Source organism: Aethalodelphis obliquidens, unplaced genomic scaffold, assembly GCF_003676395.1.
Source record: "Aethalodelphis obliquidens isolate GAN/ISIS:26980383/991018 unplaced genomic scaffold, ASM367639v1 scaffold19, whole genome shotgun sequence".
NCBI classification, from domain to species: Eukaryota; Metazoa; Chordata; class Mammalia; order Artiodactyla; family Delphinidae; genus Aethalodelphis; species Aethalodelphis obliquidens.
In genome coordinates, this window is record NW_020837963.1 from 13,119,476 (window position 1) to 13,134,597 (window position 15,122).

A 15,122-nucleotide genomic window follows, 5' to 3' on the forward strand; every position below is an offset into this window, starting at 1 on the left:
AATTTAAGTGTTTAAAGTACAAGACCATGAACAGGCCCTTGACTGTGAGACAATTTTGACATATAATCTTTTAAAAATTGTGGTAAAAAACACAACATAAAATTTATCATCTTAGCTGTTTCTGAGTATACAGTTCAGTAGTATTAAGTATATTCATATCACCAATCTCCAGAACTTTTTCAGCTTTTAAAATGAAACTCTATACCTATTAAATAACAACTCCCCACTTCTCCCCTCCCCCCAGCTCCTGGTAATCACCACTCTGCTTCATATAATGGAATCGTATGTGTCTTTTTGTGATTGGCTTATTTCACTTAATACTATCTTATTTCACTGTTCTCAAGGTTTATTCATGTGGCATATGTCCGAATTTTATTCCTTTTTAAGGGTGAATAATATTCCATTGTATGGATGTACCACATTTTTGTTTATCCATTCATCTGTCAGTGGACACTTAGGTTGCTTCCACTTCTTGGCTATTGTGAATAATGCCGCTATGGACATGGGTGGACAAATATCTGTTCAAGTCCCTGCTTTTAATTCTTTTGGATATATATCCAGAAGTGGGATTGCTGGATCATATGGTAATTCTATTTTTAATTTTTTTGAGGTACCACCATACTGTTTTCCATAGTGGCTGCACCATTTTATATTCCCACCAACAGTGCACAGGGTTCAGATTTTTCCACATACTTGCCCAGGCTTGTTACTTTCTGTGTTTTTTAAATAGTAGCCATCCGTGTGAGGTGAAATTGTGGTTTTAATTTGTATTTCTCTAATGCTAAGTGATGTTGAGCATTATTTCATATGTTTATTGACCAGTTGTATGTCCTCTTTGGAGAAATGTCTATTCAAGTCCTTTGGCCATTTTTTAATTAAGTGGCATATAATCTTACTAAGTCTTGATTCCTCCACCACGGAGGCACCATGTTCACGGTACTTCATTATTTGCCAAAGGCAGCTAAAGGAAGATACAGTTGAAAATGTGTTCACAAGCAACAGAAGGAGGGCAATCTTGATCTGAATTATAATACACAGGGGTGAACCGTAGTGTATTACTAACAGTGACCACTGTTGGGCAGAAAAAAACTTATTTCCACACAAAGTTATGTCTGCTTTTGAGATGTTCTCAGTGCTTTATATCAACAAATTATTGAGAAGACCACATACGACTCACTCATGGGATAGAAAAATGAGTCGTGGAATTTTGGAGTAAAAGGGACTGTAAATATCCAATTTCTTCACGTTACAAATAAGGAAATCAAGCCCGAGAGAGAGAACGTGATTTGCCTGCAGCGAGTTGATGGGAAAACTGCAATGAGGACTCAGGACTCCGAAATCTCAGCCAGAGTTTTCCTCGTTACACACATTGAGCCTTTATTCTTCACCTTTAATAACAGGTTTCTCAACCTTGGCACTACTGACGTCTTGGGCCACTTAATTCCGTGTTGCGTGTGGCTGTCTATTGTACTGTAGGGTGTTCAGCAGCATCCCTGGCCTCTACCCCCTGGAAGCCAGGAGCACCCCCCTCCTTCCCCACCGTGACAGTCAAAGATGTCTCCAGACATTGCCAAATGTTCCCCAGAAGGCAAAGTCCCCACCTCCCCTACCCCAGTTGAAAACCACTGCACTAGAAGATTAGGTATTTATTATTCACTTTCCACATTAATTCTCATTTTCAAGTTGAAAATAAGGAGTGATCAAGACAAGTCACTAAAGGCTGGAAGAGAAAAAATACGTATATAATTCATACTAAATAGTGGTGTCTCAAGCCCACTTCCTTTTTCAGCAGACAAGCACTGAGCGCTTCCAAGGAATACAGAAAAACGGCCCCTGAAAAGGCAAACAAGGCCCCAGGTTTTCCTACAACATAAGGTCGAAACATGGTGAATTGGAGCTGCCCGTTGTTTCCTTGCTTCATTTAAACTTGAGGAAACTGTGCCAACTGACACATTCTAGCTCCCATTTCTCTGTATCTGCTGTGTCTACTGGGTCTAGTCTTGCTTTTATAAAAATGAGACGTGACATTCTCATACTGCAGGCCCTTTACCCACCTGATATCTTCCCCATAGCAGATAGTGGTATCTTCAGTAAGAAGTTCACAGGCAAATCCTATATTTTCAGCAGTTTCTGCAACAGAAAAAAGTTAAGTCAAATGTCATTCCTACTGATGAATTTAATAATGGACTTTAGTAATGATATTTTTTCAATTAATGAACCAGATTCAATCAGATATGTTGTTTTTCTGTAGCAATGTCTAGAAATCACATAAAAAAAATCCCTTTCTCTGTAATAAAGTAAATGTAATAAGTCAAAGTCTGGTTGAGATGTTTTCAATAATAAAATGTGCTATATATCAAATACATAAACCGGTTATTTAATAAATCAATGTTGATTGAAATACTGAACACATTTAGTTCATGTGGTTTAATCATTCTGTTATGGGGGAGAAGGATAACCATTTCCATAAGCCCTCACATGGGGTTCCTACTGGAGGTTTTTTCCCCCTCTTCCACCACCATTATTTGTTTAGGTCAGGACTTAATCCCTTAGCTTATCAAAGTGTGTAACCCATCAACTATGTCAATCAGAGTAAGAGAAGTGATCTAGTTTCCCATGGGAGGCTTCTGAAGTAAAGAATCAATAAAAACAACTTGTTGAGCTCTAAATTTAAAAATGAAAATCTTCCCTTGGGTATAAAATTTTCATTATAATTTTCAAGCAGTAAAAGGGGCAAGAAAACAAAAGTTGTTGTTCAGTATTTTGTACTGTTCTACTCTGTGCCCAACAGGTGGCAAAGTGCTGGGGAGGACAGAAGGGACCAGAGTATAGCAGCCCAGTATAGCAGCCCACATCTGGTAGGGGAGAGAAGACTAAACACAATCAGGAAGACACGACAAAGAGCTCAATTTTAAGGAGTAAACTCTGCTACTGAGGGACCTTCGGGAAGGATGCGGTCAGGATGGGCTGGAATGACAGAAGGATTTCTTAGGGAAAGAGTCTCTGTCCCAAAGAAACAGACAGTGTTTGTAGAGGATGGAAAGTGTGAGGTCACCTTGAGCAAGGGAAACAGGAGCTATGAATATTTGTGAATTGACAGATATGCTTCCGTGCAAACTAAATTACCCTTTTTGTCTCCAGTAAGCACCCAGATCTTAATGTCAGCTTTTGCAAGTTTTGAAATGGTTTCTGGGACTCCATCTTGTAGCTTGTCTTCAATAGCTGTTGCTCCCAATAGCTGAAATGTACATTAAAAGAAAGGAATTAGCAAATAAGCCAAAAATGTTCTTAATTGCAGTTTGCCAAACTGTAAAAAGGACTAAATACACCCCAGTTGGTGCTCTATTGGGGCCAGTGGCCAGCATTAACTGGGAAGGCTGTCATGTGTCATACTCATCAAAAACTAAACAGCCAAAAATTTTTTCTTAAAGTAATTCACCAAGACAAAATGTAAGTACAAATCAAAGACAATAAAAAGATACTTTCATTGCGTGTATACTACTTTACACGGACACAAGCCAATTTCTCTTGCTAAAAGTCAATACTAACTATTCACTGAACATTTCCTTTTAATATAAACACTAAAAGCAGTAAGTCTTAAACTTTAAAAGGTCTCTTTAACAAATGGTATATTTTCTCATTTCAAGATTTTGCAAAATATAAATCATCTCAGTAATTCTCACAATGTAATAAGTATATGCGGGCTTGTTACTGCATACAAATCACAGTGAATTTAGTAAGTGATATAAAAATAACAGAATCAGAATCTCATCGTGTTTTCTGTCATTTGGTTTCTCCTAATGGCAACTCCTATTTTGCTTGCTGAACAAAAGAAATTCAGGTGACCTAGATCCACTGCACCAATTTCAAATACTGAAGTTGGAATTCTCTTTCAAGCATGAGATCAAAACTGTAATAAAACTTAATAAAATTTCCAATTCTGTTTGGAATATCAAGGAGAAAGTTACAAAGGTTAAAACTCACAATTAAGTCTTTTTCAATCTCCTCATATACTTTATCCAGAGCTTCATCCCGGTTGGTTGAGGCTATACTTGCAGCCATAAACTTTTTATTCCATTCCTCAAATTCTTTTTCTTCAATTTCCTTATAGCAAAGGCACAGGGTTCTAAGAGTCTCACCTGCAAAGATCTGTTTAATTTAAAAGACAATCCATTCACCCAAAGAATAGTTAATTTTATGTAATTCAAGATCAAGTTTGAAATCTTACTTTGAAATAATACAATAAGAGAATTTTAAAAGACTGTGAAAGATGAATTCTGTACACATACATTCCATAGAGGAGATTAAACAAATACTTTATTTTTCTAAGTATTCTCAATATCTTAGGAATATATTCGTCGTTCCGAAATTAGTTCAAGGGAAAAGCATATCTTTCTTCTAAATCAAGTCATGAGAATTAAAAAAACCCTTTTTCTCTTAACGAAGAAAATAACAGACCAAGGAAGCTGCCTTGGGGTATAATGATTTTGTAAACCAGACCTGACACCTTTATAATTTGTTTCTACAAACTGTTACAAGTCCAATCAACTATGAACTCTCAACCAAGCATTATTCCCTCAAACCAATTCTGAAATACATGAGTCACTGTTAAAGCTGAGATAAAACATTTTAATGAAAGAGTCTGGAAGATTTAATCATGGTGAACAGATTTAAGCCAATTTAAATAGCTTAAATATGAACCAGTAAAAATGTTCCATTACTTCACAATCACATCTTGTCTAGCCCAAAATGGCAGAACTGCTTCACCCAACTGAGGGTCTGTTGTCAAAGACTCTTTGCAAGGTTCTGCATGTATTTGGTTAGACTGCCCTTGTTCATCTCCTCATGAGAAATTATCCAGTGTAACTGCTTCAGTAACATATATAACCTTAAAATGTGACCCCACTTACTAAACATCATATTCATCAGGCTTCTTTCTGAAGGACCTTTGGCCCCCAAACTCTGACCCATCAAGTGAAGGGAAGAAAAAAACCCTTTATTAAGCACCTACTAAGTGCTAGGGGCTGTGCAAGATGGTTTTCATCCAAGAGGCTTTGCACCAACCATCCATGGTAGGAATTATCCCCTTCCTCTTCCACACAGGCAATTAATGATTCATCGGAGACATCAACCATTTCCCCCCAGAGGGCACAAAACAAGTAAAGAGGCAGAACTGGGACACCAGATCTGACAGATATGCTCCATACTTCATTGCCATCATTATATATAAGCAAAACAATATAAGGGTTGGTAGGCGATTCTAAAAGAGAAATTTCCAGAAGCATTCTGAATAATTGCAGTATCACTGGACCAAGTACATAGTCCCCTAAAATAGCAAGTTTGAAGTAATGAAGACCAAAGTGATTCTCTAACAAAGATATCAGAACTTGGTTATCCAGTGCACTGCTTTGTCATGCCCTATCATACATGAATGCTTTCTTTCCTTCACTGTACACTAGGACGTTGGAATTCTTGGAGACTACGGCACAGGATGGTTATGTAGCTTGCTGGAGTTCACCAGAAGAAAGACCAGTCTTTCTCCTGGATCAGTCCTGTAGATACTGCTGACCTGGATGCTGGGAAGAGGCAGCAATGTCATTTCCTAGGAAGTCAGCATCAGGGACAGAACATATTCCTACTTTGGTGCTCTTTCCACTCAACTACACCAAGACAATAGAAAGGTCAACAGTTAACAGAGAGCTTTCATTCCAGCTTAAGGGATAGTACCAGAAAATAAGTTTGGAATCTGTGGCATAAAGAGTGGAAGTGAGACTTACATCCAGGGCATCCTGTGTCTCTTGTTTCATAGGATTCATTCGATGTAACCGTTCATAAATTACAGTGTCAGCACCTTTACAATAAAGCCTGATATTGCCTTCTAGGGTTCTTACTAGTAGCAAGGGAAGGAAAAGCAAATAAAAAAGTTAATGTTTGATTTCTTAAAAGAAAAGTAAAGTTAATTTGAAGTGTTACAGTGCTAAACATTCATAATTAGTTTAAAATCAGCAATGTACTGAGAAAAATGTTGCTCTCAACGATGGTAAGCCACTGTCTACATAGAATGTAATAGTGAAATAAATATGAAAAGATTCCTTCAGTCAGCTCAGTTTTCCATAGCCTTGCTTATTCTTTCAGCAAATATTCACTGACTCCCTACTATGTGCTAGCTTCTTCCATAGACCCTTTTTTGTCCATGCCAGCCAGTGGGAATCTTTCTTACCTATAAACCCACAACACTTAACTGCCTTTAATACTGGGACCAAAACACGCTCCTTGTGACCATTTTCTTGGCTTTTTTGATCTCTGCAGTAATTTAATTGTATTACGTGTTTCATCAGTAACTAGATTTTAAGTTCTCTAAGGTAGATGCCAGGCATGATATCAGCCCAGATCAGTGCTGGGTACGCAGAAAGCACTCAGTAAAATGAGCCTAATCCGAGTTCAGGAGGCAGTTAAACCTATATATCTTTTTGGTTAAAAAGTCAATCTCATGGTGGAAAAGCTTATAGATATCACTTAACCCAGTGATCCAAGCTGATGTGACCAGCAGTCACACGCCTTCTGATGTGATATGCTGGGAAAGACACGGCACCGATCTACGTACCCTTCCTGCCAACAGTGCGTCATCTGAATCTAATTATGAGGGAACATTAGACAAACCCAAACTGAGAGACCCTCGACAAAATAACAGGCCTGGGCTTTTCAAAAATGTCAGCATATGAAAGATCAAAAACAGGTTGTGGAACTCTTCTAGAATAAAGGAGACTAGAGTAACAATCATCGAACGCAATATGGAATATTAGGTGGGGTCCTGAATCAGAAAGAGAATTCCTGGTAAAATTCGAAAACGTTCTGTACAGATAATAATACTGTAATGTTAAATTTTCTGAGTCTGATCAGTGTACTGTATATAAAAATAGGTGAAGGTTCCCGATCTTAGGGAATACCTACTTCAGTATTTGGGGGAAAGGGGCATGAGATCTGCAACTGACTCTCAAATGGCTGAGAAAACAAGAACTTGTAAATGATAATGACAAAGAATTTGTGACCAGTGCTAACAATGGTGGATATGGAAGAAAATACAGGAGTTCTTTCAAGTGTTCTTGCAATTTTTCTGTAAGTTTGAAATTATTTCAGTATTATGAAGTGATCACTGTCTCCACTTGGCTGCCTGGGCTGGAGGTATGATTTTGATTCCTAAGCACAGCCTCGCTTTTCTCAGAGCTCCTCTCCTGCTACACTCTCCCTTCCCTGGTGTCCCTCAAGCCTCCAGCAGAAGTCCTCAGAGTGACTCACGATATAAAAGCTCATGTGGGTCTACCACCCACGGTGCTGCCACCCAGATTCCACAGCTGGCAGCCCACATCTTTGAAGATACACCAACATCTGCAAGATTCAGATCTACTGCATTTGTCCCTTCGAGTGATGGACATGGTGTAGAATGAAGAAAGAAAACACTAGTTTGGACAAGCCTGCGGAAATCCTCCGGGAGCCAAGGGGTTCATTCACTGCCTATTTTATCCTGGTGTCGCTAAATAAAATGTGTGAAAGGCAGCATCTCAATGAGCCATTCATAGACATACCCTGAGGGGAGACCTACCAATTATAGACATTCGCTTCCGGTCACTGTTGAAGTCTAAAATGGCGAGAACACTGTAGGTCCTCTCAGTGCCCAACTCACTGATGGTGATCGTGTTCTGGGTCCTGGTGAGGAAGACAAAACCGAAGTTCCTGGCGGCGCTTACCAGGGCACCTTCGTCAGGAGAGGCCGCCTGGTAGTTGAGCTGACCTAGCAAGCGAGGCAGGAGAGAAAACGAGAAAAGCTGAGCTCACCACCAAGGGTTCACCAGTGCAGTTCACGTGCTGGGTGAGGATGTACGGTTACCCCTCGGTACCCGCAGGGGACTGATTCCAGGAGCACCCGCAGGCAAATTCCGTGGATGCTCTAGTCCCTTATAAAATGGCAGACTACAGTAGATACAGCTGGTGTTCCGCATCTGCAGGCACAGAGGACCAACTGTATTGCGAAGCCCAAATCAGCCTCAAGAAAACAAGTCACTGATTTTTAAGGAGTATGCCAACATTAATTTTAAAGTTTTTAAAAGGTAAACTTTTATTTCTAATCATAAACAGTGATATAAACTAGAAGTAAAAAAAAAAAAAAAGAAAAATCTGGCCAAGAAGAGGGGAAAAAAAAATCTCATAATCCCACCATCTAGAGGAAAAACAACACTATTGACATTCTGTTATCATTTCTTCCAGTTCTTTTGGAAATGCCTATTTCTGTAATAGTTTCCATCATGCTAAATATACATTTACATCCTGATTATTTTAACATTGTATTTTGAGCATGTTATCATAGCTTTAAAAAAGTCTTTCTATGTGTTATTTTAAAGGAATGTAACCTGTGAATGTAACATGTGACCATTTTCCTATTACAGGCACTTAGTTCCTTCCCCCAATTTTTTTACTCTAAAAAATAACATTGTGAACTTCCCTGGTGGTGCAGTGGTTGGGAATCTGCCTGCCAATGCAGGGGACATGGGTTCGATCTCTGGTCCAGGAAGATCCCACATGCCACGGAGCAATTAAGCCCGTGTGCCACAACTACTGAGTCTGCGTGCCACAACTGCTGAAGCCCGCGCACCTAGAGCCTGTGCTCCGCAACAAGAGAAGCCACCGCAATGAGAAGCCTGTGCACTGCTGCGAGGAGTGACCGCCGCTCACCACAACTAGAGAAAGCCCGCGTCCAGCAACCAAGACCCAACACAGCCATAAATAAATAAATAAACAAACAAACAAAACTGCCTTCTTTCAAACCACTAAAAAAAAGTTTAAAAAATAAATAAATAACTTACAAACACTGTAATAAGCATTTTGTATGTGTATAAAGGTTTTTCTGACTCTATTTTCTAAGGATAGCTTCCTAGTCGTGAATTTTTAAACCTGTTGGCATATATTTTACTCACTTCTTTTCTAAAAGGGTTGTACCAGGTTATCTTCCCTCTAGAAGAGCGTGCTTTCTTCAACTTAGCTATATTCTCATAATTTAAAAAAGTCTCAAAATGTATCAATCTGTTCAACATCTTGATATTTGAAAGTTATATAATGGGAAACTGCCTTTATTTCACAACTAAATTGCAACAATAGGAGTAAATCTCACAATGTTGAGTGGAGAAGCCAGACACCAAGTACATACCACATAATTCCATTTACACGAACCGCAAAACAGACAAAGCCTACCCACACTGTTCGAAGTCAGGACAGTAGTCACCCCTGGAGGGGCAATGACTGAAAGGGAACATAAAAGGGATGTCTAGGGGATGGAAAATGTTCTGTCTGTAAAAATCTGTGTACTCACGACAAGGGAGTATTCAACCTGTGAAAACGAGCTCTATGCTTGTCTCCGTATACATGTTGTACCTCAGTAAAAAATTAAAAGAAAAAAAAAGCTCCAGCTATCCAAGAGTTTCTATTTTTCCGCTCTTAGTTCTTCCATCTCAAAGTAGAATGAAAAGTATTTCTATAGTCAGATGAATCTCCACAGGAAAAGGCATTTCGTTTTCCACCATGGTATGATCAGGATGCACCCATAGATGGATGGGCAGTTCTTTACCCCATCCGTCTATGGGGAGGGGGCGGATGCCCCAGGGTGCACAGCTGTAGGTAGAGCTAAACGCCCCGTCCCTACCCTACTCCCTTCACATACATACGCAGGTGGTTCACTCTTAGTCAATATTAATCACTCCCAAATAGTAATTAAAGATGACAGTTAGGTTGGTCTCTCTCCATCTGTTCACCCAGAAAGTCATACACCAGAAGTTATGAATGTACTTGCTAAATCTAGCCATTCTACAAACACACACACATGCCAGAGGGTAAAATATTTAACCACAGCTAAACAAGCAGCAGTGAGAACACAGTCCCCTCCCTTCAGCAAGTTTCACTGGCAGGGATATATTGCATCATACTGAAGGCAAACTTATTTCCAACAGAAAGAAAAGGAACAAAATGATAAAAGGTGGTAAAGTTCCCATGAGTAAGACAATCATATCTGGAGAGAACACTGATATTTTTATCATTAAAAGAAAATCCTTCCATTTTGTTCTAGTAATGGAATCACAGAATTGCAGACTAATAGAGACAGGAGGAACTTCAGAGACCTGGTCCAAACTCCAACTTTATGTTTGCAGGAGGAAACCTGGACTAAAAATTAACCTCCTGAAACCTCTTCTGAAGAAAACTCTTTATTTACCACACGCTCAGACACAACCAAAGAGACTTTCTTTTCTTTTACAGACGAATTTGTGGATCACAGAACTGATGCAAATAAAATAGATGCTGAAACAACAAACCCCACCTCTCATTATCCTGATTCCATAGCTTCCTCTGGCTGATAATCTTCTAGTCACCAGTCTTGAAACAAGTTACGTCTCAGATTGACTATCCGCCCCCCCCCGCCCCCACCATTTGTTACTTTCTCATCCTTCCCAAAGACTCCACGCTAACCCAGGTCCTCAGTTTCCTCACCCATCTTGTGTGTCCTGGCTCAAAACTCCTAAAACTCAGCTCTCTAATCATAATCTCATGGTTCATCCCAACTTAAAGGGCTTCAGGCAAAATAATTGCCTCCAAGCCTTTCGAACTCTTCTCTCCCATGGCCTCTGCAGGAGGCTACGATGGCCCCAAGGTATGTCTCCCCACCCTGTGTACACATACACTTTCTCCCAGTGACTCAAGCAAACTCTAACCAAGGTACTGCTGGGAAGGGATTTTATTGATATAATTCAGGTCCAGATCGGGGTTGACCTTAAGATAAGGAGATTATCTGGGTGTTCCCAACCTAACTGGGTCAGTCCTCAAAAGGGACGGGGCTCTTCCTGGAGTGAGAGATTTGAAGCATGAAAGGGGTTTGATGGAAGGGAGATTCTCCACTGCTGGTTTGAAGACAGGGGGAACCATGTGGCAAGGAAGGAGGGAGGCCCTGGGAGCAGAAAGCAGCCCCAGGTGACAGCCAGCAAGGAAATGGAGACCTCAGTCCTACAACCACAGAGAACTGAATCCTGCTCTCAGCTTGCAAGAGGATGCTGATCTCCAGTTGACAACGTGGCCTGACCTTGATTCTAGGGAGATTCTTAGCAGAGAACCCAGTCACGCCATGTGCCCAGACTTCTGACCTAAAGAACTGTGAGCTGATGAATGGGTGATTTAAGCCACTGACTTGTGGTGATCCACTACAGAGCAACAGAAAACCAATGCAGCTTCTCCACACTCAGCCTCCACGTGCCCTACATGTACTCAACACTTGGGCCACACAAACCTTCTGCTGAGCATACGTGACAAGATTCTCACCTCTCACTGTTGATGTTATGCATAATAAAAGATGAGCCAATCTCTACTCTTCTTGTAAAAGAGGGAAAATGAGAGTGCAAGAGCAGAGGCACACCAGCATGGTGGAGTGGAAGGACTCAGCTAAAATGAGTCCTAACATGCTGTCTGAGATCAGGTAGGTCTTGGTGCTTCTGGTCTGAATTTCCTCATCTATAACATTTGGAGGAGTTACTCCCAAGGTCCCTTCCAATGGACCCTTTCAAGGTGCTTTTATGTATCAAAGCCAAAATCATTTTTTCTTTTACCTCCAATAGCTTCTACACATTTAGTTTTTAATGTCTATTTCTCCTCTGGAGATTTCATCCACTACATGTGAAGCCTCAGCATCAGGAAACAGAAACGCTGGGCTGATTAAAGTGGAGAATGCATATGACAAAAGGGCACCTTTTGCTCTCTCCAGAATGCACATGTGTATCTATATAATGTATCATTGTGTCCATAGGTGACAAGATACCTAGCTTTCATTAATACTCGCCAAATTTGCTCTAACAAAGCTAGCACAAGCTGCATTTAAGAATGCTGCAGACTTGGAAACAACCTAAATGTCCATCGACAGATGAATAGAAGATGTGGTATAGATACACAATGGAATATTACTCAGCCATAAGAAAACAATGAAATAATGCCATTTGCAGCAACATGGATGGACCCAGAGATCGTCATACTGAGTGAAGTCAGAAAGAGAAAGACAAATATCATATGATATCACTTATCTGTGGAAGCTAAAATATGACACAAATGAACTTAAACAGAAACTGACTCACAAACAGAGAGAACAGATTTGTGGTTGCCGAGGGAGAGGGAGGGAAGGGGAGGAATGCAGTGGGAGTTTGGGATTAGCAGATGCAAACTACTGTATAGAATGGATAAACAACAAGGTCCTACTGTATAGCATAGGAAACTGTATTTAATATCCTATGATAAACCATAATGGAAAATAATACAAAAAAGAATGTACCTACATGTATAACTGAATCACTTTGCTGTACAGCAGAAATTAACACAACACTGTGAATCAACTATACTTCAATTTTTTTAAAAAAGGTTAATTAAAAAAAAATAGAATTCTTCAGAGGAATCTACAAGTCAACTTGCTTGTTCCCATGCAAATACACATGAATTATGTTCCTTCAAAAGAAAAAGGCACCTTCAGGAGGCCTAGGCTTTTGGCTGCTACTACTTCAAACCCCAAACACATCTGAATGTAAAAAATAAGTTCTCTCTGAAATTATTTTGTAGTAAAGACTGTCCAAGTTTAAAGTCCCCTTATCATCCAGATAAGGTGTGACTCTTCATAAATATTAAGTATTCAGATAGCGAGAAGATTTTGATTCTTCTGTTATAATGCAAGAGTCAATCATTTTTCTTACTGATAAGATTTCAATTCCAAAGTGATATACACATCTGGCGCTAGAACTGTGAAGGAGATGTATATTTCCGGAGGCCAGGAGCCTGTTTCATGGGTTGCTGGCTCGTATACCATCTAGTGGAAGGGGCCGACAGACAGTCGTCGTTTGGGTGGAGATTCGACAAACTTGTCACGCACACAACTCTCTTTTTATTTTTCCTTTGGACAGTAATATTTGTTATTATAGGAAATATGTATACACCTTGTTATATTTGTACTTTGAATTAATTTAGTGATGATTTGCAATATGCTATGTGGATTCAGGCTGCAATCATTTGAAACTTGACGTGATATACCATCATAATTCATACGATCCTGTGATTCTAAAGTTTAAATCTCACCGGGTTGAGATGGGAATTTTCAGAAGTCATTTACTTTGAGGGTATTTGGGTTCTCTGAAATATGTGACAGGATCCCTGGGAGAAGGACTTTAAGACAGTTGCACTGCTATCCATTCACTTCTTTTCCCCAGAGGGGATTAAAAAAAAAAAAAGGACTCAGGCGACCTGGTCTAACTGTTTTGTCAGCTGGCCCTCTGGGTAAACAGACCAATCATATTTTTTAGGAAGAAGAAAGCTTATATCAGAAACGCCTTTTGCAGGATATCTCTGGCAAAGAATTACCTATGGGAAATAGAACCCAGGATCTAGAAGGCAAGGCTCCCTGGAGTATGCCATGTAAGCCATGCACTTCTCTGGGGTATAAAATATCATAATTGAAACCTAACTGAAACACCTCTAGTTCATACAACTCTTTATATGTGCATTCGAGTCCCAAGCACGAGTTCCCCGTAAACTAAAAAAACTGGTCCCCAGTGTCCGAGATGCGAGAGCCACACTCACCATCGAGCCTGTCCACCATGACCGTGTGGCACACCGCCAGCAGGAAGAAGAACTGTCGCACTTCCGGCTCCTTCCCCGACTGGATTTGCTCGACGAGATAATGGTCATAAAATACAAGCTTCCCATCGGAATACGTATTCCAGCTAAAATCCACTGGCTGAAAGAAGCAGAGGAGGAAAAGTCAGTGTGATTTAAAAGAAACAACTTGGGCTTCACAAATGACAGGAACTTTTCTCTGAAGCCGTGTCTTCATGCAAGCATCACCTTAGGATTTTAACACGTTCTGAAGTGTCAAGAGGCTCACATCTGTCTTAACACAGCCTGTTGTGAGTTGAATTGTGTCCACTCAAAAAGATATGTTGTCCTAACCCCTGGTACCTGGGAATAGGACCTTCTTTGGATATAAGGTCTTGGTCGAGGTAATCAAAATTAGGGTATACTGGATTGGGGGGGCCCTAATCCAATGACTGGTATCTTTATAAAAGGAGGGAAATCTGGACACAGACACACAGGCAGAAGGCCATGTGACGACACAGGCAGACTTCTGAGTGCTGAGTCCACAAGCCAAGGAATGTCAAGGATTGCAGGCAACCACCAGAACCTAGGAAAAGGCAAGCAAGGATTCTGCCCTAGAGCCTCCAGAGGGAGCGTGGCCCTGCTGACACCTTAATTTCAAACTTTTAGCCTCCAGAGCTGTGAGGGAATACATTATTGTTGCTCTAAGCCACCCATTTTATGGTGGTTTGTTACAGCCCAGGAAACTCATACACAACCCAAGAGATTTCCTAAGTGAAAGGACTCACCTCTATTTTGCTATGACTGTTCTGAGAAGCATCCCGATGGTCTCCTGTGAACAAACAGGACAAAACAAATTGAGTCAACGGGTCTCAAAGCCTGTTTCTGGACAGCCCTCGAGTTAAGAATGGTTTTTCAAGAGTTTTAAAAAACAAACAAAGCATAACAAAGAAGATATTTGATACCGACCATATGTGGCCGGCAAAGGCTAAAATAGTTCCTATCTGGCTCTTTACAGAAAAAGTGTGCTGGTTTCTGGTCTAGAGGTTCAAATACTGGCAAATTGTGTCCGTCTACACTGCCATCTCCTCTGGGGCCAGAATCACGTCCTATGAAGTGCTTTACCGCCGCCCTCCCCCAGCTCAGAAGGAACCACCACCCACGCAGAGGAGAACCCCTTCCTCAAGCCCTCAGCATCCCACCTTCCTCACTGATGTTCTGGGAAAGTACCATACACAGCACAAAGTTTCCTCCAAGTGGAAAGCATATGATGTTATGCTTACAGCTTTTAAAAGAATTATATCGTTTTTCTTTAAAAGTTAGAGCACCCTATTTGAATACAGCATTAGCCTTGAATCTATAGCACATTTCAGAATATCAAATGGAAATCAATTTTTAAAATATAATTGTAGTGAAATACATGTTAACATACAATTTACCATCTCAACTATTTTTTTTTTTTTTTT

General features: G+C 40.2%; 1 protein-coding gene across 5 annotated transcripts in view; it reads right to left on the minus strand.

The window, feature by feature from the left end:
• The window catches only part of ATP8B1 (ATPase phospholipid transporting 8B1), a 112,793-nt gene that overhangs the window by 11,462 nt on the left and 86,209 nt on the right, over nt 1–15,122 (minus strand). For 4 of the 5 annotated variants that reach the window (XR_003435269.1, XM_027118602.1, XM_027118603.1 and 1 more), the window contains exons 14-20: nt 14,445–14,488; nt 13,642–13,798; nt 7,601–7,789; nt 5,778–5,890; nt 3,985–4,149; nt 3,127–3,238; nt 2,055–2,130 (exon numbers count right to left, since the gene is read on the minus strand). Coding sequence is in view for 4 of the 5 variants with exons in the window: in XM_027118602.1 (XP_026974403.1) it covers nt 2,055–2,130; nt 3,127–3,238; nt 3,985–4,149; nt 5,778–5,890; nt 7,601–7,789; nt 13,642–13,798; nt 14,445–14,488 (856 nt within the window). In the remaining variant the exon portion in view is untranslated. The remainder of the gene's footprint in view (nt 1–2,054; nt 2,131–3,126; nt 3,239–3,984; nt 4,150–5,777; nt 5,891–7,600; nt 7,790–13,641; nt 13,799–14,444; nt 14,489–15,122) is intronic. The other variant, XM_027118604.1, reaches the window with a different exon arrangement.